This window comes from Crocuta crocuta, unplaced genomic scaffold (genome assembly GCF_008692635.1).
Source record: "Crocuta crocuta isolate KB4526 unplaced genomic scaffold, BGI_CrCroc_1.0 scaffold231, whole genome shotgun sequence".
NCBI lineage: Eukaryota > Metazoa > Chordata > Mammalia > Carnivora > Hyaenidae > Crocuta > Crocuta crocuta.
In genome coordinates this window covers 3,212,342-3,236,633 of record NW_027528357.1, presented here as the reverse complement: position 1 = coordinate 3,236,633, position 24,292 = coordinate 3,212,342, and the positions used below count along the sequence as shown (strand labels likewise).

General features: G+C 45.2%; 1 protein-coding gene across 1 annotated transcript in view; it reads left to right on the top strand.

Moving 5' to 3' along the window:
* The window catches only part of FHOD3 (formin homology 2 domain containing 3), a 403,414-nt gene that overhangs the window by 140,109 nt on the left and 239,013 nt on the right, over positions 1–24,292 (top strand). Inside the window, 1 exon segment of the mRNA XM_077753850.1 lies at positions 2,933–3,038. Coding sequence (XP_077609976.1) covers positions 2,933–3,038 — 106 coding nt within the window.

Here is a 24,292-nt window from a genome sequence, read left to right as displayed (position 1 = left end):
TTTAATGTTTCCCATGGTGAAAAAGTTTAAAAACAAAACAAAGTCAACATATTTGGGATCATTTTGCTCATTCCTTCACTGAGTTTGTTCTGTGGTGGTAACTCTGAATTCTCAGGGATGTTGTTTCTACCATGTATTCATCAAATGGATATTTTTTAGCAACCTTTACTGGTATTACGTAGTCCAGGAAGAAGGTGCCTGCTACGAGAAGTTTAGAATCTGTTTGGAAGACCACACACGTGGGCACAAAACAGCTCTAAACCAGCCAGGCATCATTGGGTGTTGAATGGATTACGCAGGCTGTAAGCTGTCTAGGGCTTAGATCACTTTCTCCCATACCCACAGTCTGCATTTCAATCATCTTGTGTTTTCTACATGCAGGGGTCCTTTTTGGAACTTAGAGTGTAAGTGTGTAAAATATCAAGCCATTGGTCTTTTGTAATGAATTGAATAATATCCCTTGACTAATAGGCATAAAAAAAAAGATTGCAGGTTGAAGTATGGCTAGTATAGAAAATTCTGAAATGCAGGGACAATCCCTGGTCAGTTAGTGTTAACGTTTATATTTCATTCTTGTTGGAAACAAGTGTTTTGTTTTATTTATTTATTTAAAAAATTTTAAACATTTATTTATTACTGAGAAACAGAGACAGAGCATGAACATGGGAGGGACATAGAGAGGGGGAGACATAGAATCTGAAACTGGCTCCTGGCTTTGAGCTGTCAGCACAGAGCCCGACGCGGGGCTTGAACCCATGAGCAGTGAGATCATGACCTGAGCTGAAGTTGGACACTCAACCGGCTGAGCCACCCAGGCACCCCAGGAAACCAAGTTTTAAACATCACTGATTAATGCCTAAATATTTTAGGATACGTGTTCAAAATCTCCTACATCGCCAATTTGGAGGACATCTCCACAATTTATTATCTACAAATGCCTATTTCTTAAGTGCCTTATCTACATATGTCCATAAATTTTAGTTAAGGTTCTGAATTTTCATAAACACTGTCTCCCTGGTCTGAGTTTTCCTGAGTACCTTGGCCAGGCAGCCAACTCTCGGCTGTATTAATATTAGTGATTAGCTTGAGTGGTTTCTTGAGGGCTTGTTCTCACTTTTTCACCATGAAGTCATGTGTGAATCTAGTTTTAGTTCAAGTAATAAACATTTGTTACATGCTTGGAAAAACCTTCTGACTAGACATGAGCTCATCTAAATGTTCACTTTTCACATATGCTGGTGGAAAAGGATATGGATGGAGGGAGAATTATTTTTATTTCCTTTATACATACGAGTGTAAAGTAATTTTCCAAAAACTCATGATATTGTCCCATTTTCTCTTGCTTCCAAAGCCGTGATTATCTTAAAGTCTGAGTTAACACAGCTGTCTCTCATTACCTTCAGGGCACAAGCATCCCTCCTCTCCCCCCAAGTGCCCTCTGAACGTTAAGAGTGTTTTCTTGGTTCAAAGGGAGACTTTGCCTGGCTTGCCCACATTTAGCTCAAATCCTCCATCCATATAATTGGAAAATGCCATAAAATCAAAATGAGGGGCTGATTTCACGTAGGGACAGGAGAATTATGTGAGTTTGTCTAAATTATTTTTTTCTTTTTTGGAGATAAACTATGGTTGCTGACCAGTCCTATAATAATAACCTTTCATTATTCCATTAAGCTTCCTACTATTTACATCACTGAGGTTTTTTTTTTTAATTTTTGCTCTGTTGTTATAATTGAAGATGAATGTTCCAGTCTTACGCTAGCTGCATTTGAGACCAGGCAGTGTCCAATTGAGGAAATCTCCTGAAACGGTAGTGGAAAAACCCCTCTCCTAGAGCTGTATAGAATTTGGTACTACAGAAAATGATTGGGCTCAGGGCTGGCTGGACATAGGTGATCCCAGCCCACATTTTGAGTCTTTTGTAAAGACAAGGTAGGCTTAGATCCGTGGTCCTTGAAATTGATTGCCCTTTAGGATTTCCTGGGGAAGTTAATAACAGGGCCCCACCCTTAGAAATTCTGATGAAATTCATCTGGGCAGGGTCTGGTTTCCTCTTTCGTTGTAAAGATCCCTGAGAAAATCCTAATGTGAGTAAGTCAGGGGTGAGAAACATCTGAGCATCTCAGAGTCACCTGGGGGATGTGATAAGCACAGATTGCTGAGCCTCGTGGTAGAGTTTTCTATGCAGTCAATTGGGGTATTAGCATTTCTAACCAGTGTCTAGGCAATGCTTGTGCTGCCTGCGAGTCTGGACACCTCTCTTTGACAAACACCCCATTAGATGGTCCCTGAGATTCCTTCCATGTCCTCTGTCCTGTGACCTGAGTCTGCAGGCCTGCCATGGTGGCCCCTTTGCAGAGGGATGTGGCTGCTCCGGATGCAGGGCTGGTCGTGTGCTCTGCCTCCTGGCTTGTCCTGCAAGCAACACAGCTTGGGAGGAGGAGAAACTGCTTCCTCACCTAGATACCATTTGCCAGACCCTTGTAACTACTGCCCTTAAGGACCATCTTTTGGAACACACGAGTGGCTTTGAATCCTCCACTTGATGGTCTGTGCTGCAATCGAGCATTTCCTGTTGCTAAAACCCAACGAGCTTCATGTGGCCAGTCCCGAGGGACCTGTGGGGGAGCGGAGCCTAGTGATTTTTGCAGAATGAAAAACAGAACGCTATAAATATTCCTGACAGGGGATTCATTTGCTTTATCTTTATTAGATTGCCCAGAAGGCAATAATTGGTCTTTGGCAAACAGCAACGTGGAGACTGGTTGTAAAATTCCTCTGGCAACACTTAAGATGCCTCATTTGAATAGAGCAGAACACTCTTTAGAGGTCAGTCTGGCTTCAAAGGCTCGTACATAGTTTTAACAGAGTGGACAGAGGATGGACTGGGACAGTATTTGAAGTCTTTTTTTCTCTCTCCTTTCCTGTCCAGGATGACAAGGATTTGGTGCATGAATTTGTAGTGGCTGAAGGTCTGACGTGTTTGATCAAGGTGGGAGCTGAGGCAGACCAGAACTATCAGAACTACATTCTGAGGGGTAAGTTCTGATGTTCCCACTGCAAGGGGGCCTGGCATCGCCTCCAAACACTTCGATGTTGAGAGCTTTTAAAAAGACTCGGATTACAGAGTTAGTAGTTAAAGATACCCCATAGCAAAAGATGATACTTCCTTCAGGATTTATCACTTCCTGGTAACTAATTAGTGACTGAGCGAATGTTACTGATTTTTACCTAACATCTCTTCCCTGGTTACTAGGAAAAATCTCTTTCACACTAAGTTCTCGACAATCTCTTTGGTAAGGAAAGGAACAAATCTCTTTGGTAAGGGGGGCCTGCATTTCAGCAGAAAGTCACCCAAAACCAAAGAGGCCAACTTACTTCCTGGGAAAGCTAACTTGGGTTATTACTGAGAGTGCTTGTCAGCAGTATACATTCCTCACTGGGTTTTCCTGTTTGTGACTTGGTAGGTTTGGGGTGGGCCCAGAACTTGCATTTTAAGGAATGATTCTGAAAGCTACCTGTATAATTTCATTTTTTTTAAAAGTTTATTTTGGGGAGGGGTGGGACAGGAAGGGGAGAGAGGAAATTCCAAGTAAGCTTTGCGCTATCAGCCCAAAGCCCAACTCAGTGTTTGATCTCATGAACCACGAGATCATGACCTGAGCCAAAGATCAAAAGACATTCAACTGACTGAGCCACTCAAGTGCCCCTCATTTTTTTTAAAGTGAGGTACATGTAGAGTTTGAAGCATTGATTCATGTTCCCATTCATAAAGTTAATGTTCTTTGGTTATAATATTTTTGTCCACCTTCATATAAATAATTTTATTTGATCCCATAAAAATGTGACAGGGGAGAGCAGGAATTACTAGGTTGGACTGTAAGAAATGATGGCTATCAACAGTTCTGAATGTAGGGCAAAGGAGAGATTTAATATAGTTCAGTATGATCTCCATTTTGCAACTGGAAGATTTGAGACTCAAAGATGTGGAGTAGTTGCCCAATGAAGTCCCTTTCTGTTGGGCACGGTCAAGCAGGGGCCGTGCCTGGGGGGATTATCTCGTCTCTTCTCCACGTATACCTGCAACCCCACAGCTCTATCTCCCGTGTTCACAAAGGGGGAAAAATACCACTTTTCCTTTTCCCTTGGGTGAAGGAGAAGTATGTGAAACATGATTTAGTATCACATGTCCATGGTTAGGCTTGAATGAGACCAGCAAAGTGAAACCGTCTCCTGCAGTTCTGGTTGTGTTTTGCCCTGAGGAGAAGCCTCCTGTTCTGTGGTGTTACCCAGCACAGTGAACTGGGTCTTTCCCTCTTGGACCCTGTCTCTGGGGAGCCACAGCAGCAAAAAGTGAGAGAGAAAAAACTTAGGGCTCATTAAGAAAAAAAAATATTAAGGACGTATTTTCTTTTTTTTTCCCCCCATGATATGCACTTTATTTTTATTTATTTACTTATTTATTTATTTATTTATTTACAAATAGTTTATTGTCAAATTAGTTTCCACATAACACTCAGTGCTCATCCCCACAAGTGCCCTCCTCCATGCCCATCCCCCATCCCCCCCACATCCATCAGTCCTCAGTTTTTGTCAGCATTCAAGAGTCTCTCATGGTTTGCCTCTCTCCCTTTCCCCCACCATTTCCGCCCTTCTTCTCCCCCTTGTTCCTCCGTCAAGTTCCTCCTAATCCTCCTATACGTGCAAACATATGATATTTGTCCTTCTCTGCCTGACTTATTTCGCTCAGCATAACACCCTCAAGGTCCATCCATGTTGCTACACATGGCCAGATTTCATTGTTTCTCATTGCCATGTAGTATTCCATGGTATAGATAAACCACATCTTCTTGATCCATTCATCTGTTGATGGACACTTAGGCTCTTTCCATGTTTTAGCTATTGTGGAGAGTGCTGCTATGAACATTGGGGTACATGTGCTCCTATGCATCAGCATTTCTGTATCCCTTGGGTAAATTCCTAGCAGTGCTATTGCTGGGTCATAGGGGAGTTCTATTGTTAGTTTTAAGGACGTATTTTCAAGGCAGCGCTAATGTTGTCTGTTCTTCTTGATAAATGCCAAATGTGTGTGAGAGCGTGTTCCTCGGCCTTCCACTTCTCCATGGTGCGTGGGAGGTTGGGGAGTCACCTCTTTCCACCCACCTTCAATCTTTTTCTGGGTGTGAGGTTGATCCTCATGATGAGCTGTCAGTAGAGATGGCTTAAGGATGAATTTGATGATTTCTCTCCCCATAATGAAAACATGGAAACTTCTGGGATGTGTGTAGACAAATGAACCACACACTTGGTCCCACTCTTGCCTCTCAATGTTGCCTCTCTTCTTTGTGTCTGAGGAGATTCTCATCCTTAGCTTTCGTTTCACATGAGTCCAACACCTAGAATAGGGGAAGGCACAGAGATAAGGATAAGGGAAACTCCTTTAGTTTATTTTCCACCTGCCTTATGGGTGTTCGTAAGTTGAAACTTCTGGAAGGAAATAAACCTAAAATTACCTAATCTTGAAAAGTGAGTCCACACAGTAGGGTTTTTTGTTATGTTTAAAGTACACACACACACACACACACACACACACACACCTGTCTATAAAACTAATATTATAACCATCTATGGGTTTAATTTCTTGTGACCCTTATATAGGAGTATGTGTGTGTATGTGTGTATTCTTATAGGGAAAACCATGAGCATAATTCTCCACATTGATCTACAGCCAAGTCTGAGTTGAGGGGGATGGCCCTATTAGCTGGAGTTAGCCCTTAGCAGAAAGGCCACATTTTTGTCAGAAGCTCCTTGCAGATGTCTCGCACAGGTTGGAGCTGGGTCATACCACCACCTGTAGCTGCAAGGGAGGCTGGCAGATGATTTGGCTTCCTGGACTCTTGGGGGTGGAGGTGGGGGCAACAAGGGAGAAAGGAGTGGCCGTAGGCCTGAGGGTTACCAGTGCTGGCCACACAGACGGAGTTAAGAGGAAAGATCTCAGCCCTCACTCCCTCCTAACTGAGGGCAGGGAAAACAGCGGCTGCACAAGGCCCCAGTGGTGAACTGTGTGAATTGTGTTGCCTGGTTGAGAAAGACGTTACTGACCTAGAACACTTCAGCAAGACTCTCTTCCTTAATGCTTTTCGTTAACCTGGCACTGGTTTATTAACTTGCAGTTTGCAGATCAGGAAGGTGCCAGAGTCAGTTCTCACATTTCTAAGAATCAGGATACCCAAACCCAACTAGGGGTGAGTCCTGTCAACCGTGTGCTGCTTCTCTGTGTAGAAAATGCCACCAAGGTCAAACCCTTGCTGCAGACCCCTCTTCCTAAAGTATGAGGAGGCTCCACCCTTTCACTGCCACCACCAGGGCCTTGCCTTCCGATTTTTCCTTTCCTGGTGTGTTTGTTTATTGAAGGCCTGAAGCTTCCCAGGTGTGCCCTGGAGAATGAACAAGTACTCATTCCATTCCAGGTTGCTACGAGATATTCTGTTTTCCATGAAATGGAGGTGCCTTTGCCTGCCTGTGCCTCTTGAGCTAAGTCTCCGTAGACTCAGTGTGACCAGGGCACTGTGTGCAAACATCAGCACATTTTGATGTATCTGTCCAGAATCCGTGCCAGGAAGGTACCTTCTGAGGGATGTAAATGACAGATTTCTCAGGGTGTGACTTTTGTGTTTTTATATAAGGAAACTATCATTTTTCCTAGCCCGCATGCTGAGTCACCCCTTCCTGACTTTGAAGAACTTCTCTTGTAGATGGTGATCAGCTGCCGGCAGAACACCAGACATTTGCAGTCAAGGACAACCTTTGAATTGCCTCTTTGTTTAACCGCATTTCAACCATATTACCTTGGGTGAAGTATGGTGAGGCCAGATGCAGATGCAGGGAGAAAGTGTGCAGAGTGTTTTATAGTTTTGTAACTCACAGTTCCCTGAGAACATGGAGTGCCCCACAGAGGCCACTCAGGAGAAACATGGGGGTCAGTCATGAGGCAGGGGGAGAGGGCGAGGGTGAGCACCTTTGTTGCTGTTGCCTTGGGAAGAAGCTGGTAGGGTGGGGTAAGCTGGCTTACCCTGGAGCAGTTAGGGTAGAAGTGTCATGGCCTACACCGTGAGAGCCCAACATGTCAGGTGGCAGGGGGTGTGCACTTCAGCTGCTGAAGAGCTGACCGCCCTCTACCCAGAGCCTCAGAACCGCATCAAAATCCTGGCAGGGAGGGTGTGCCTGCATGGTTACCTCAGGAGCTCTGCTCTGTGGGACCACGTGTGGGTCCCCCAGATCCAAAGGAAACAAGAGCATTTGGAGAACCCAGTGCTTTCCACATCTGCTTTTAGAACTCGATTAATTTATCTTTATTTTTGTGCTCAGCTGTCTGTCAGCCTTTTTTTTTTTTTTCCCCCAAAAGGCCCAGGAATGTGTTGCTTTTAGTAGCGGATGTATCTGCTGAGCGGTAAAGATAGGTTTTGAGTTATGGTGTAGCCAAGTGCTCTCCAAAAATGTGAGCCGGCTGCTGGGAAGAAGTCTAAATGCACAACATGCAGAAATAATATTTATCCGACTTATTATTCTTGGATGGTTCTAGCTAATGATCTAAAGTTTTTCGTGATAGCCAGTATTTAATGTAAGTCTCCTGTGGAATTTTGTACCAAACAATTATTCTTATTAAACTAGGACCTCGAATGGTATATTCCTGGGAACTTTCTGCACACATCCTGTGCCTTCACTGGGGGCCCCTTTCCAGCCCTGGGGATGTGACGATGAAAGCAAGATACAGGCATGCCCTGGCCCCTTCACCTGTTGTATCTCGTACACCTTATCTATTTAGAAAGTATGTATAGGTGATCAGCTTCGGGGCCGGGGGTGGGGGAAGAGAAAAGAGATGAGAAGAATCAGTGAGACCAGCTGCCTTTGCTGGCTGTACTTCAAGGAAAGCTGCCTCTTAAGGGCTAGTTTTACATGGAGAAATCTGATTTGATCCTATCACCTGGAAGAAAGTACCCACTAATCATAAAACACCGCTGTTGTTATCAGAGCTGGGTAAGGCCTTAGAACTCCTATATCTCAACCCTCTCATTTTAGGAGAAAACTGTAGTTATTTTCTTGGTCCCTATAATGCATCTTAAAAAATAGTTTCATGCCTGTCAACATTTAAAAGTCAGAGCATGTGATGTAAAAAAAAAAAAAAAAAAATCCAGATTTCAGTTTTTTTTGGGAAAACTGGAACCAGAATATTTCAGTGCCTTGCCAAATATCCCTTAACTATATTCCACTCTGGGAGGAAAATGCCTTCCATGTTAGGGGATCTCTTAATGAGACTTCTGCCTGGGGGGGGGGGTTGTCAGCACCAGCATCGCCGGGGACAGATCCACTGTAGACAGAGTGGAAAGAGATTTGTCATCTTGGGAGCTGGTGGTGCAAAAATGATCAAATGGTGTTTAAACCAAAATCTTCCTTCCTGGAAAAACTTAGAAGTCGTTGTTTTTGGCCTTTCAGAACAGAGGAGGAAGACAGAGATTTGGTTCAGGCTATAGACTGGGAGCATAGGAAGGCCCCAAAGTGGGGGCATGGGAGCAGAAGTGGGGAGCTCCTCACTTCCTGAACCAAGCTCCGGTCCTTGGTACTGTGTTGACTCGGGAATGGCGGGGCTTTACTCTCTACTCCCTTACCCTGGTCTGGACACATGCCTGCCCTGTCTTGGAGGAATCTTCCTCCCCTGAGATGAGTACATTGGAATGCCTGGTCAGGACTTAAGGGCTCAATTGTGGCAGCCACATGGCCAGACTTTGGTGTGGATGTTGCACAGGTATCTGTGCACAGGTATCTGGGTCACCACCCAGACTGTCACCAGCCCCTGGGGGTTGAAGCCACTGTCAGTGATGGAGTTCTTTCTCACTAGGTGTCCCTCCTCACGCTAAGTCCATGTGACTGGGACTGTCCCAGTAGGGAATCATGTAGACTGGCACAAATTGGCAGGCCTGTGAGGCGAAACTGAACCTGCAGGTACTTTATTTACCTAATATAGTATGCTAAAATTTTTAATAATAGTTATGAATATTTATTTTTACTATTCTTTGGTGTTTATTTTGAGAGAGAGAGCATGCAAGCTGGGGGAGGGGCAGACAGGGAGAGAGAGGGAGAGAGAATCACACACAGGCTCCTCACTGTCAGCGCAGAGCCTGAACTCAAGAACCATGAGGTCATGACCTGAGTGAAACCAAGAGTCTGTAGCTTAACCGACTGAGCCACCCAGGCAGCACAGTTAGGAACATTTACAAATTGGGAGATTGGACATAATTATGGATTTATGGCTTATTTGGTAAAGCCAAAGGGTCCTCATTGCTGCATGGCCATAATTGGCGAGAGTGAGAAGTTGTTTCCTTCCCGTGGGGCTCATGGGCTCTGTTTACCTCCGTTTCCACCACTCTTCTGTGTTGCCCCTGGGTTGTTCCGCTTTGTCGCCTCTGTGCCCCACAGGCATGTGAAATCACAGTCTGTGAAACCAGGATTGCAGTGATGTAAAGTGGAAGAGGCTAGCTCTGTCATAGCCGGGCATAAGTTGTACTGTCGTTGCTGCTTTGTGAACTTGGATCTCAAGTCCAACATGAGGAAGTTTTGTTTTGTTTTTAATCTATCCCACCCTGGCATTTCTTTTTTGTCTTTCTTTTTTTTTTTTTTATGTTTATTTTTAAGGGAGAGAGAGACAGAGCGTGAGTGGGGGTTGGGGAGAGGGAGAGGGAGACACAGAATTTGAAGCGGACTCCAGACTCCGAGCTGTCAGCACAGAGCTTGACACGGGGGTCGAACACCCGAGCAGCGAGATCATGATCTGAGCCAAAGTCAGATGCTTAACCGGCTGAGCCATCCCTCACCCCAGCGTTCCTTCATATGTGGTCAGCACTGTCCTCTGTCGCCTTCCCCATCCAAGTTATTATGTAAATATCTGGGGAGAGAAATCCTGGCACCACACAGGTAGTGGCATCCTACAGTTGAATTGCCAGGCTTGAGAAACTCAGGCTGAGAGTAGGTGGAGCCGGTGACTGAGGCAAGCGAATGTTGACAACAAGATTCCCATTGGAAAATTGCTGCATTGGTTGCACTTGTAAGGTGATAAAAGCGAGGCTTTCATGTCAGTCCTAAATCGTGTGTCTCGGACTCTATGACAGAAAGTCCTCATTGTCCACGTATCAAAGGAGGGGTCCGGGTGTGTCCCAGAAATGAGACTGTCAGAGCATCAAGGCCAGCAGAATGGAGGCAATCTAAGATGGACGTGTCTGAAAAGAAAACAGTGTAAAACTGAGTGATACACAGATTTTTCTTAAAACAGAAATAGCCTTTTATAATTTCTTTTTATGGTGCAGTTTGTGGATGTACAAGAGTATGGAAAGCAAATGGCATACAAAGAAAAAAACAAAATCACCTATGATCCTACTAAACAAAGATAAAAAACATTTTCTACTCACACATATACATGCCTGCTTCACACACGCCTTTTACAAAAATGAAGTGTCTTTAAGTATGTTGTCAGCTGTGTCTCCCAGAAGGAGTGCCTTGAAAATACACACCTTGGAAGCTGGCTTTGTGACATATCTGAGACCTTGGTACAATTATTTACCTTCTTTAAACTGCAGCTTCTAGGGAGATAATGCCTACTTTATAAGAGTGTCATGAAGGTTAAAGAGCTCATAGAAAGACCCGAATAAAGGATTGGACAGTAACTGTGACAGTTATTATCAATAGAAATCAGTGATATCAGTGCAGTAACAACCTGTTATGGGCCGAGTTGTGTACTTCCCCCAAATTCATATGCTGAAGTCTTAACCCCCAGGACCTCTGGATATGACTGTATTTCAAGATGGGGCCTTTATTTTTATTTTTAAATATTTATTTATTTTTGAGAGAGAGGGAGAGAGAGAGAGACAGACAGACAGAATGTGACCAGGAGAGGGGAAGAGAGAGAGGGAGACACAGAATCCAAAACAGGCTCCAGGCTCTGAGCTGTCAGCACAGAGCCCAATGCAGGGCTGGAACCCACGGATCATGAGAACATGATCTGAACCAAAGTCACACGTTTAACTGACTGAGCCACCCCAGGCACCCTATTGAAGATGGGTCCTTTAAAGAGGTGCTTAAAATGAGATCATTACGGTGGACCCCAATCCAGTATGACTGGTGTCCTTATCCAAAGAGATAAAGACAGATCTGGGGGTGGGGGGGAGTTGGGGAGGCACATGAACACCCAAGGAGAAGACAGCCATATAAGCCAAGGAGAGAGGTCTCAGAAGGAATGAATCATGCTAACACCTTGATCTTGGATTGGCCATTTCCAAAACTGAGAAATTTCTGCTGCCTACACCCCTAGTATGTGGTGTTTGTTAAAGCAGCTTGAGCAGACTGATACACATTGTAGCACACAACCCTCTGGGAGTTGCTCGTATGTTACCTGGCGTGAAAGTCCTGAGGATAAAGTTGTTGTGTTGGAAGGTATGTACATTTGCACCTTGTTTGGGATTCGATCATTGTCCTGAGAAAGGATATGGGAATTTATGCTCCCAGCCACGTTCCCTTCTGTTTATTTGCTCCAGCTCTGGGGTGATCCTTCTCTGTGATCATTGTTACTCCTGGTGATTAGGGCACCCTTATTAGTAACAGTGAATTTTATACTCCTTTTTAATAAGTGGTTTGTAATTTTGGTTGTCACCATGTTAAATCTGTTGATTACTTTGGGAAGAATTGACATCTTTATCTGAAAATTCAAACCACTGCTTACATGCTCTTCTGTGTCCCGGAGCAAATCCTTTTCAGGAATAAAACTCCAGTATGTAGTCATCAGACTCCTGTGTGAGATGTTGGTTTCCTTAAAGAATTTTACTCATGTTCCTCTTTGGTGTTTTCGTATTTATCCTTATTTGTCTCATTCTTGAACCGGGCCTGATATTTCCCACATTGATAGGGGTGAGTGAGAAAATGGTTTTGGGCCCTTTTCTTGTTTACTTGTTCTGTAAATTGGGTTTTGGAGTGTTAGCTCCTGAGAAGGGGCTTTCTCGCCCTGCCCCCATGCTTGGGTGTGTTTTGCTGCAAACAGGGAACACTCTGAGTCTGGGGCCTGGGTTCCTTATTTGTAGCAACAGCTTGGTGAAGACAGAGAGTTAGCTCTTTGTCCTCGGTATTTACACATTTGAATCTTCTCTTTTTGCACCTAGACTAGGCAGCTACCTGACGGAGGTTTGGTCCGCAGTGCCGGGCATCACCGGCCCGCTGTCGCAGGTGGGCCATGTGAAGTGGGAGGGCACGGTCCTCATGTTCTGCTTGTTTCGTGTTTCCCGTGTGAAACCAATGCTTTTGGCGTCTAATGTTCACTGTGCCCTGGCTGTGCCTGACTTCAGCCTGACCTTGTGCTCGGCGCCTCGGTGCACCATTGGTGATGTGCCTGCAGGTGGGACGAGCCGCGCTGCTGAGGACTTTGGTCAGGGCCGGCAAAACCACAGCCCGTCCTGAGCGGGGAGGGAGGCCGAATTCTTCTTGCTGCTCTTGGTGGGTGGTGGCAGGAATGCCACCCCCAGAGTGCTCTGAGTGTCCCATCTGTGACCCTCTTATCACCTCACCATCTCCACTGTGCATCAGGCCTGCACCCCATTTAAAAAAACTGAGTCAGAGAGGGGTGCCTGGGTGGTTCCGTTGGTTGAGCAGCCGACTCTTGGTTTCGGCTCAGGTCATGATCTTGCAGTTTGTGGGGTCAAGTCCCGCGTCGGGCTCTGCATTGACAGCACGGATTCTGTTTGGGCTTCTGTCTTCCCCTCTTTCTCTGCCCCTTACAGAAAACCACAAAATAACAACACCAAAACCTGAGTCAGAGAATAGCTGGGAGGTGCAGTTCTGTCCTCTTCCAGCCCATCTGTGCGCAGGGGCCTTAAATGGGCTCACACTGGGGTGGTTCACGCCTCTCCATCGGCCTGCCCGGATCATGGGATACCATGCCTTAGTTCAGCTTTTCTCCCTGATCTTATGTAACACTGCGTTTTCTAAAAGAGGGGCTTGGATGCTGGCCCAGGGTTCCCCTTGGGGATTGCCCACTGCAATCTCTCTTGTGTGCCGATGGGCCTCAGAGCGGGCAGTGTGTGGTTGGCTACCCCTTGCCTCACGGCCGATGGAACCTCTTCTCCGTTGGTGCTTCTCTTTGGTCATCTGGGTAGATTGGTAGGCACGTAGCCTGGAGGATGCTTGTGTGGTGCCGTTTTTTCCGGCTGCGTTACTGAATCCTTGCTGCCCGCAGTCTGTGCCCTGGCACAGCCTTGGTCTGCAGTGCCGTGCATGGCAGTGGGCGTGTCAGGAGGATGAGGAAACTCGAGGAAGCAGTGAAAGGCTAGAGCTGGTTCCTGACCTCTGATGGGACAAAGTGCCCTTTGCTTTTCCTCTGGGTGCTCAGGTGAGAGAGGAAGTTTCTGGGAGAGACTGCAGGTAACATGCAGGACCTGAGCCCCTCACCACCAAATAGCCAGTAGGCTATTTGCCTTCAATTTCTTTTTAAAAAAAATTTAAGATTTTATTTATTTTTTGAGAGAGAAAGAGAGCATGAGCAGGGGAGAGGCAGAGAGAGAGGGAGACATAGAATCTGGAGCAGGCTCCAGGGTCTGAGCTACGAGCACAGAGCCCGAGGCGGGGCTCAAACCCATGAACTGAGAGACCATGACCTGAACTGAAGTTAGTCACTTGACCAACTGAGCCACCTGGGTATCCCTATTTGCCTTCAGTTTCTGACTCTACATGGACACTGGCTTTAACCATGATTTTGATTTTCCATCTAACCCCAGTGCTTCCCCCTTTGTAACTAGAGAATGTTTATTTCCTGGTAATTTTGCTTTAGGGTTAATATGGTTTATTTTTCAAGCTTTAATTTTCCTAAAGTAAAAATCAGTCATTAGTACCATTGAATACAGCAAGCATTAAGTAGTAACAGGAACACTTTGCATGGAGCAGTCTTTACAAAGCAGTAGACTGTGAGATCCACCTGGCAAACACGATTTCCAGCGTGGAGCATCATTAGGCCAAATCAGGTGAAATTGCTGATATGTGACCATTTTTGCTTATAGAAATGGTAGAGTTGAATGGTTTTATGTACTATTAGTATCATAATTTAATCTTGATTAATTCCTGGACTGATTAGATACTTCTTTAAAATTCGCCTTGGAGCATCTCCGTGGCTCAGTCAGGTGAGCATCCAACTCTTGATTTCAGCTCAGGTCATGAGTGCAGGGATTGAGCCCTGCCTCAGGCTCTGTGCTGAGTGTGTAACCTGTTTAAGATTCTCTCTCTCTCTCTCTCTCTCTCTCTCTCTCTAACTCTCTCTCTCTAACTCTCTCTTTCTCTCCCTCTCCCTCCCCCCTCTGCCTCCCTTTTCCCTGCTCATGCTCTCTCTTTCTCTAAAAAAATTAACAGTAAATAAAATTCGCCTTGCATTTTTTTAAACTTTAAAAACTTTTAGGACCATGGGGGAGAAGAAGGGGAAAAATAATTTGGGAGAGGGAGGGAGGCAAGCCATGAGAGACTCTTGAATGCTGAGAACAAACTGAGGGCTGATGGGAGTGGTGGTTAGGGGAGGGGGGGTGATGGGCATGGATGANTCTCTCTCTCTCTCTCTCTCTCTCTCTCTCTCTAACTCTCTCTCTAACTCTCTCTCTCTAACTCTCTCTTTCTCTCCCTCTCCCTCCCCCCTCTGCCTCCCTTTTCCCTGCTCATGCTCTCTCTTTCTCTAAAAAAATTAACAGTAAATAAAATTCGCCTTGCATTTTTTTAAACTTTAAAAACTTTTAGGACCATGGGGGAGAAGAAGGGGAAAAATAATTTGGGAGAGGGAGGGAGGCAAGCCATGAGAGACTCTTGAATGCTGAGAACAAACTGAGGGCTGATGGGAGTGGTGGATAGGGGAGGGGGGGTGATGGGCATGGATGAGGGCCCTTGTTGGGATGAGCACTGGGTGTTATATGGAAAGCAACTTGACAATGAACTATTTAAGAAAAAAATTAAGAATTTTTTAATGTTTATTCACTTTTTTGAGGGGAGGGGAGAGAAAAATTGAGAGAGAGAGAGAGAGAGAGAATGAATGAATGAATGAATGAATGAATCTGGAGCAGGCTCCAGGCTCCAAGCTGTCACCACAGAGCCTAATGTGGGTCTTGAACTCACAGACCACCTTGCATTTTATGTAGAATCACAGCCCTCCAGAAATTCAGGCCAGCTTGCACACCAAGCAAAACAAAAATACTTTGAAATTTTCTGCTGTCACATCTGCGTCCTTCACTCTAAAGAGCCATTTCAGTCACAGTCTCAGCCAAAGAGATTTCTCCAGAATTTTCATCTTTACCAGAAACCTCCATCTTCTTTCTTTATCTAAGATAAGATAGAAGAAAGAAAAACAGTTACTTGGCCATTTGTATGTGTGGAATTTTCCACGACCAGATCTCACTGCTGTGTGTTCATCAGGAATTTTTCCACTTTATTCATACTGAAGATGTGCCTCCCTCACCCCATCCATCTCTCCTTGCTCAGTAGACTTTTCCAGAGGAACTGCAGGCTAGGGGTACCTTGAATCATAATCGTTATTTCCTTGGCTGTAACTCTATCTCACATGTGATCTCCTTTATAGGGCTTCTACTTATAAATTCAGGTTTATTATAGAACAGAATGTCTTGAGCAAATTTTAAACCTAGCCCGAAACATGGATTAAAATTATCTTCTTGCCTGGGATTTGCTGGGGAAATGTCCGTTGCCATGCTCATAGATTGCTGCATTTTGATGTTTGGGGAGCTTTTGGTAGATTGGGCCAGCCTCCCAGCAGAATGCTCCTCTTCTTCCTGGCACTGTGGCTTCCCCTGCCATCCTTGTGTTGCAAGGTCCCCAGACCTGCAGAGTGAGCCATGTCCTGGGTGTCCCGAGTACACCATGTCCAAATCCAGCCCATCTTTATTCCTTGGTCAGCACTCCTACGGCTCCGTCCATCATGTCTGTGAAGAGCAGTCCTCCATCATGTTCAGGACCACTGCTGCCGCCTCTGTAATCATCAGTCACCACGTGTGGATTTTTCTGCCCCTCTTTCAAGTCCTTTCATCATTTTTGTTCCCAGTTTTAGTTTCTGACTTCATACCATCTGGGCCACCAGCCTCCTGACTGGTCTCTCTGCTTTTATTGTTTAGTCCATTTTGTACTCCGTTACCTGGGTTGACTTTCTGCCATGTGGATCTGGTCTCCTCAGTCCTTGGTGTAAATCCTTCAGAGGGTTCTCTCATCCTCAGGATAAAGCCCTCGCTCTTCTATGCACATAGCGCCCACCTTGGTCCTGCAGGGTATGTGTCTGTCCCGTCCGTTTCAGCATTCTCTCTGACTTGGGCATCTACCTCTGGGGCCCTTCCTCACCTGCTTCATGCTTCATCCATTGATTCCTGCTCTTACAGCGGATGGGGCTTACATACAGTATTCTGCAGGACACCTTTCTTTGCCTCTAATATTTGGGTCCTGTATGCATAGCTTGGTCCTGACACTTGCCTCACTGATTGTACTTGTTGAGCATGTGCTATGGACCAGAGACCTTAGGCTAATTCTGTGGATGATACTTGGCTGCCTGTTGGTCATTTTCCATCCTTGATGCCAGGCACGTTTGAGGAGCTCAGCAAACATAGGGTGAAGGAGAGGACAGATGAATGATAGAATGTCTGCAGGGAAGCTCATGTCATGAGCTCCTGGCACTCAAGGAAGCTGCTGATTTGTGCTAAGAGTTTGAGAGAGCTCGGGTCTGCTAATCTTGAAGCTTTAGCCCAACAGATCTCTTGTTCCTGAAGAACTGTTGCATGAGTTGATTTGTTTTTAGTACTTAAAAAGAATGCAAAGTTACTGAATTTTACTTTAGATAATTTCACTAGTTCAGTAGGCCAGGATGGTATATAGCTTGATTTTAAGTATGCCATGATTTCTGCATTACATGCAAAGTGGATTATATTGTATAACGTGTTTTATCTCTCAAGGAGTTATTTACCTGCCTCCAAAACAGAAGTGCCTTGGTAGCAGGAACAATGTTGTTCTAGCTTTTGTGGTCCCCGCTCTAGCCTGCTTCTTGATGCCTTGTTAGATGTTCAACAGATACTTGATGGAAAAGAAAGAATGAGTGGAAGGAAACTCTATCGTGGTCTTAGTGTTTTATGAGTGATTGTTGGCAGCCTGTACTTTATATCAAGAACTGGGCCCACAGGATCCTAAGATGTGAAATGGTGAGACAGTAGTATTATTGTAAATGATGAACTGTGATTTGGAGGGTTTTCATTTGATTTGGTTTTCAATATTCTCATGATCTCAACCACATTATCTCTTGCTTCCTGTGTCTTACCTCTTCTTTCCCTCACTCCTTAAACCTGGATTCCCCCAAAGCCATTCCTATGCTAGTTTGGCCTGACTCATTTCTGGAGTCATTTCCTGCGGGCAGAGTAACACCCCATGGCCCCTCGCTGCACACCAGCATCTCTGTCCCCAGTACCTCTTTGGCTCCAGGGTTCCCTGAAACATGACTGGAGCACCCTGATCAGCCCAGAATTAGAATTCCCTTCCTTTCCCTTCTAGGCAACTCTTCCTTAGAGCTGGCCTTGAACCTGCAGGGGGGTTAAGTGGGGAATAAGTTTTAGATGCAGTTAGACAAGTAAGGGGCTGTTTTTGGAGGAAGGGACAAAATTGTTGCTTTTAAAGGCAGATTAGGAGAGCTGGGTAGGAGTTATAGGAAAGTGGTTTTTGACTGAAGAAGAACTCCAAGAACAGAGTTGGAAATTAGTTTATTTCCTTGCCAACACAAACTGATCAGTGGTGACTTTCTGGAGTATTCTGTTGAGGATTCTGAAGCCACATCCAGCATCAGCAGAAAAGAGTGCCACAACTGATTAGTGATGTCCGTCAACAGCCCGAGAGGTGGGGATTGGTTAGGAATACTATATATGGTGTTTGTTTATTCTTTTTCAGAATGTTTGTTGAGTTGATTTTAGACAGGTGTGTGCCAGTTAATTTTCTAACGACAGAACACACTCCTTTGCATTGGGAATGCTCCAAAGGAGATCAGATGACATGATAGAGTTGTAAGGCTTGGGGAAGGCTGAAGCTAGATGATCTCTATGATCGCTTCTAGCTCTAAGATTCTCTGATTCTCAGTAAAAGATAAAAAGCAGATGAGGGATGAAAATAGAGCTGCTTGGCTCTTCCTCTTCTGTATCCTCTGTGTTAGTTGCTGTAATATCACCAAGGCTATCACCAAGCATATATTGTCCTGGTTCAGCATCAAAGAAGGCCATCTGGTTGCATGACAGAGAGCCCAGCCAAGTCATTGAAAAGGAAGGTGAACTCCCCACCATTATTAAGGGTCTGATGTTCATGTTGATCTACAGAATTTCAGAGGACTAGCACAGCTGAGTATTGGTTTATACCCAGGGATTCATTTATACATGGTGAGGTCAGGCGCACAGGAGACAGTAGTGGGTTTGCTGCTTCTCCAGAACTTGAGGACCAGGACACCATGAGATTGGACTTCTTTGGTCAAAGCAAGGTAGGGCTGGAGAAGTAGGTTGGTAGTCATGACGAGAGTGCCCACAGACTGGATTCCCTCTTTGCTGCCTTCCTGACTTTTCTTGGTATCTACTCACACTGCCAATGTGGTGTAAATAGTTGGTCTTCCCATGTACATTTTGCTTCCCTACATCCCTCTTTCCATGTTTCCTTCCGGTCTTTTTCAGCCCCTCACGTCTTAATTGGAGAGTTGCATTTAGATTGAACTCTTCCCAATTCTAGATGTCATTGCTTTTTGTTAGTTTGTGGTCCCAATTTTTCTGTGGTTGGAGGCCTCAATAAGTAAAGATGGGTCAACTGGTCCATTCATTTATTAGTGTGATTTGATTACCTTATGAGTCAGTCACATTGAACTTTGAGTATAGGGTAGTAGAGAACAGTACAAACTGAAGTTACAAGTTGTCCTGCTAAGTCCAAGAATAAGGTATTAAGAAGAGCAAGCTTAGAGTTTTGTAGGGCTGAATTCTAAGATGGCTCCTGTGATTCCAGTGGATGTGGGACTATTGGGGAACTGTGATTACTTTTCATTATGTGTCAAAGACAAAAGGATGTTGCATATGTAATTAAAGTCCCATATGAGTTACCTTTGGGTCAGCTAAAAGGGAGATTATTCTGGGTGGGATGAGCCTACACAGGTAAGTCCCTAAAAGAGAGTCGAGAAGTCAGAGACTCTCTCTTCTGCTGATCTCGAAGAAGCAAGTTGCCATGAGTTCTCCAGCTGCAAGGAATTGAATGCTGCCAACAACCACATAAGCTTGGAAGGGGACCCCAAGCCTCAGATGGGACCACAGTCCCGGCTGACACCTTGATTGCAGCCTTGTGAGACCCTGAGCAGAGGACCCAGCTAAGCTGTGCTTGGATTCCTGCCCTATGGAAATTGTGAGATAATACGTGTTGTTTCAAGCTGCTAAGTTTGCGGTGGTTTGTTCTACAGCAACAGAAAACAAATTTGGTCACATACAAAGAATCACAATGCAAAGCCATCTGGGCATGCTAAAATTGGTACAAAATACCTCAAGAGGCAGAAATCTCTGGTTGGGGGGGGCAGTTAGGGAAAAGTTTCATGAGGTCATTGACTTCTGACTTTATTCCTGAGCTCTTAAGGCAACCACGTGCCATCCATTCAAGCTGAATCCCTCTCTGTGCCGTTGCTGCTGCTTGTGTGTGAGCCGCCTGTGCTCTGCTCAGACCCTTGCTCTCGGCTGGTGCTGGTTCCTTTAGGTCTCTCAACTTTGGTGACACACATGTCCATTCAAGTAAAGGGCTCTCTGCTGTACACAAATAGGTAACTAAAGGTGATTCAGAAGAAAATTCACTATTTTCCGGTATGCCATTGTCATGGGAAAACATGGTGGTCTTCAGGTTGGGCTGAGTTTCAGGGAGAAAAAGGGAAGTTCCTAAGCATCACTCAGGTCGATCTTGTTGGTTAGGTCTGACAAGGTAATTGGGGCACAAGGGCTCTGGGGCACATCTTGCTCCTCTCCAAAGATGGTTTTGGCTCATTTATCTCTGTGTCTACACCATTCGCTGCTTCACGTGTTCACACATCCGGCACATGTCCTATGCAGAGCACTGCAATGGTGGGGGGTGCGCGGGCTCCAGCTGAGGCCCCTCACCACAAGGAACTTGGCAGTGGCCTTAGGATAAGGAGCCATCTAGTAAGGATGGATATACAAAAAAACACTGTATTAAGTTAGGTTTTGGATGAAAATCCTGAAATCTTCATGTTTTTCCCCCTCAACTTTGCTTGCATCAGCATTATGTTTCCTAAGGTGGTTGATAAATTGTACGCAGTTCAGTCCTATATGATCTATTTCAAAGACATAGGAAACTGTTTTTCACGTCCTGCTTGGTCATTCAAGATGTTTGCTTTTCAGAATTCAGCTTTTCTTTTTCTAGGATCAGCTTACTGTATCAGGTTTCATGAGAATTTCATAAATCATGCAATGTACTTGAATCATCCGTTCTCATGTATGCAAAACATAGCACAGAGGTTTTTAGGCATTATCAGGCCTGAAATAAATATGTAATTTAATGGTTTTGTTCCTAAATTCCATGTGGATTACAAACTCCCTTTTATATCAGTTAAAGTCCTAATGCGAAAGGTGCTTGGAACAAGAAACGCGAACAGTTTTGTAAATTAAAGTTGAGATAGTCGTAATCTTCCAGACCTGTTGAGTAGCATGGTCATTTCCCCACCTGCTCGGACAAGCAGATATTTTGCGGAAGTCGCATCTGGATTCTGTGGCCCTGGGAATGGAGAAATGGCTCACTGGCTGCTCATCTAGTACCTGGGAGCACTTCCCAGCCTAAGCCCTTCTACTGATTCCCAATTCCCATGGGGAGCTGTGCCTGGCCCACATGTGAGCAGGTGGTTGTATTGTCCTCTGAATCATCTGGTCTAAATTAGGTTTTCTGACTAGTCATGCACTAAGAAATAAATATAATTGCTCATAAAAAGGGATTTATTTAAAAGGTTCTGAACGTACACAGAGTGTTCTCGAATCTGCCAACTCTTGAGAGATGGTAATAGTGCAACCTGTCTTGTAACCTAATGGGCTCCTTGCGTAAATGGACTAGTGCTTTCTTCTTCATTCTTTGTCTGCAGCCTGGGGCTGTTTTTCCCAGTGCAGCTGACACAGGCAGTGGACAAGCCCACTGCCTTTGTCTTGGCATCTGGGGCTTCTGTCACCTGAGTGCAGTGGGATCTCCTGACAGTTGCCACATGAACACCTTTTAGGACATGCTTGCTTTCAAGGCATATGGCTGCGGAAGGGAGAAAATCTTTATACCACCAAGTGGGGAAGATAGACTCCACTTTGGCTTTGTGAAGGGGTGTAGGTAGAGTGAACTCCGTGGAAGTGTCTGTATCTACTGGGCACTTGACCTCTCTGCTCTGGGCATGCTAACCCTTCTGCCTCCTTCTCCTTGGCTTACTGCTGGGCTTCTCTTTTCCTTTTCCATGAAACCCTTCTGTGATGCCTTCTGGGGACCTCTCCCTAAAGGTGTCTGGGGGTGTGGCCTTTTTACCTCACAGAATATTTGTAACTGTTTGTCCTCCCTGTCCTTCCTCACCATGGGCAGGGACCTCCTTAAGAAGCAGACTCTTTTTCAGGGCGCCTGGGTCAGTTGAGCATCCAATTTGAGCTCAGGTCATGATTTCATGGCTTGTGAGTTCAAGCCCCTCTTGGGGCTCTGAGCTGTCAGCACAGAGCCTCGATCCTGCTTCCGATTCTGTGTCCCCCTCTCTCTCTGCCCCTCCCCTGCTTGCATGCTATCTCTCTCTGAAAAGTATACATTAAACATTTTTTAAAAGCAGAGGTTCTTTCTAGTTTGTATCTGTGTCCCACTCTGAGCACACACCTTGTACAGTTCCTGGTGTTTGCTAGGTCCTTCATAAAGGAAGCTGGTTGGCCAGATGGTGTTGGGGGGAGAACAGTTCTGTGCAATAAGGATAAGGCAGAGAAGTCCTAGAATCAAAAGCTAGAAAAGCAGAAGGAAAGAGCCACAGAGATGTGGACAGTTAGACGGCATTCTTGGCTTGGCCCGTTTAGGCTGCTGTATGAGATTCTAATGGGAATTTGGAATGATTAGCCCTATTCTGGGTATTTGGGAGGGTTTGCTGGGAACCAAGTGCTCTACATTCCTGATGAGAGTCCTGTGTTTCTCAGGAATAAAGTCTTCCTTTGTGGGGCTTACTTTTTTTTCTTTACATAGAGGGCACAGTGCTAAGAGCCCCAGAAGACAATTGCAGAATGTCCTGGTCCCTCCCCCTTGAGATGATAAACTTTCTAGCATACGTATCTGAGCTGGCATCCCCTGTTTCTCTGTGGCTTTTTCCCTCTTAGCCTCATGCAGCGTAGGAAGTTCACCCTGGCGGTCCTCTGGGTGCTGGGTGATCTCATTTGTTCAGTGTTTATGTGAAGCCTGTACTGCATGTACAGCTGTATGCCATCAGCTTCCTTTATTAACTAGACTTAGCATAATATTAACAAGGGAACGTGGCTGTTGTATCAGATTATGCCTTGAAGGTCTAGGGTGCTGAAAAAGCTGACTTCATTGCACAGCCTCTGCCCTTTTGGAAAGCTGGACTTGACATTCTCTCCCCTATTTCCACAGCTGTTTTCATGCCAGTGTGTTGTGCCAAATCCCCATTCACCTTCTCATGTGCTCTGGACTCTGCTGGTGGATGGGTGTCAGCTGGACAGAATGCTATGCATCGAGTCTGGCTGTGTGTGTGAGTGTGTAAGATTCTGACCCCAAGCAAGTGTCACCATCATTTGCTATAAAGAAGGGGTCTGGAGGCAGATTGCTCACTTGGAGTTTTATAAGTACACAGGGCTGTTGGTGATACTCGGGCTGGCTTTGGATGTTGCTTCCCTAGATATAGCAGAACATGGGAGAGAGATCCTTTTTATTGGAAGTTCCTGTGGTTCTGGAAATGTGGCAGCGTTCAAGGACAGATGGGTTTAAATTAAAATTCCTTTATCAGACTGATAGACTTTGACATGTGATTTTCTCTGCTGCCTTTTGTTTAGCTGACTGCTAGCATCATAGAGTGAGGCAGTCGCTATGTCTTTTTCTAATATACCAATGATTAAGATTTGGAAGCAGTCTACTTCAGGCACTTTATATTTCCAGGGAGAGAGAGCCTTCCTTGAGTAATTGCGTCTTGCTTTCTGATTTTTCTTTTCAATGAGAAACTAAAGAGACAGATTTTTTTTTTCTGGAATATTTTCATATCACTTGTGTTTTAAAGATGTGAAAAGGTGAAGGCATTCTACTATCTGAAAAGCCTCGGTAATTTGGAGTGGAAGCCCTTTGGCTCACACTGGAAGTCATGTGTCTGACAAGGTTCCTTGTAGAGCTCTATAGCAGAAGGTGCTGCAAGGATTGGCTGGATTCTAGGAACATAGCTCTTGACCTTGAGAACCTCTGCTTTTTGAGAGCTACCAGCCTCCCCTGGGGGAGGTTTAGCCATGTGAGGGTGGGAGATGGGAACTGTGACTTGTAGTGTCTATGCCTGGACCCACCGAAAGTGTAGAGGCTGAGGGGTGCCACTGCCAGGGCATGGCTCCCCCTAACCTGGTACACACTAGGCTATCTGTGCAGGGAAGAGGAGGTGTGGGCAGGACAGGTGACTTGGGATCATGAGGATGGGCTATATTTAAGTTTAAGGTAGAAGGCTACCTATATTCCCATCTGTTAATTCCTTCCCTTCTCAGCCATTGTGATAACTGAAATTACTTTGTAATATATCAGACTTAAAAGTATAAAGAGTAATACAAATGGACCCTGGTGTGCTCAGCTTAAGGTAAGAAACATTACCGACCCCCACTTTGGCTTTTCCTGGCCACTGTGTAAAATGGTACCTCCTCCCAGACTTGGCTTATACTCGCTTCATACTTGGCATACATAGCATAGTGTGTCCTTTGATGTGTGTTACTTGGTGGTGGTTTTGATGAGGGGAACAAGGGGCAAGCTGAGTGCAAAATACAGGCTGCCCCTCCTACCCCCCCCTCCCCCCCCCGGGGAATACATGTGATATGTGATGTTCCTTGGACACTCCTGGCTACCCAAGAACAAAGGAAAGAGGTTTAGGGGCTTGCCATGGTGATGTGGGAAACTAAGGCAACTGAAAAGTTAAATTCCCGCACTGCCTCCAGCCTACTGACAAGTCCTTGAAACTGGTGGAGGGGCCTCC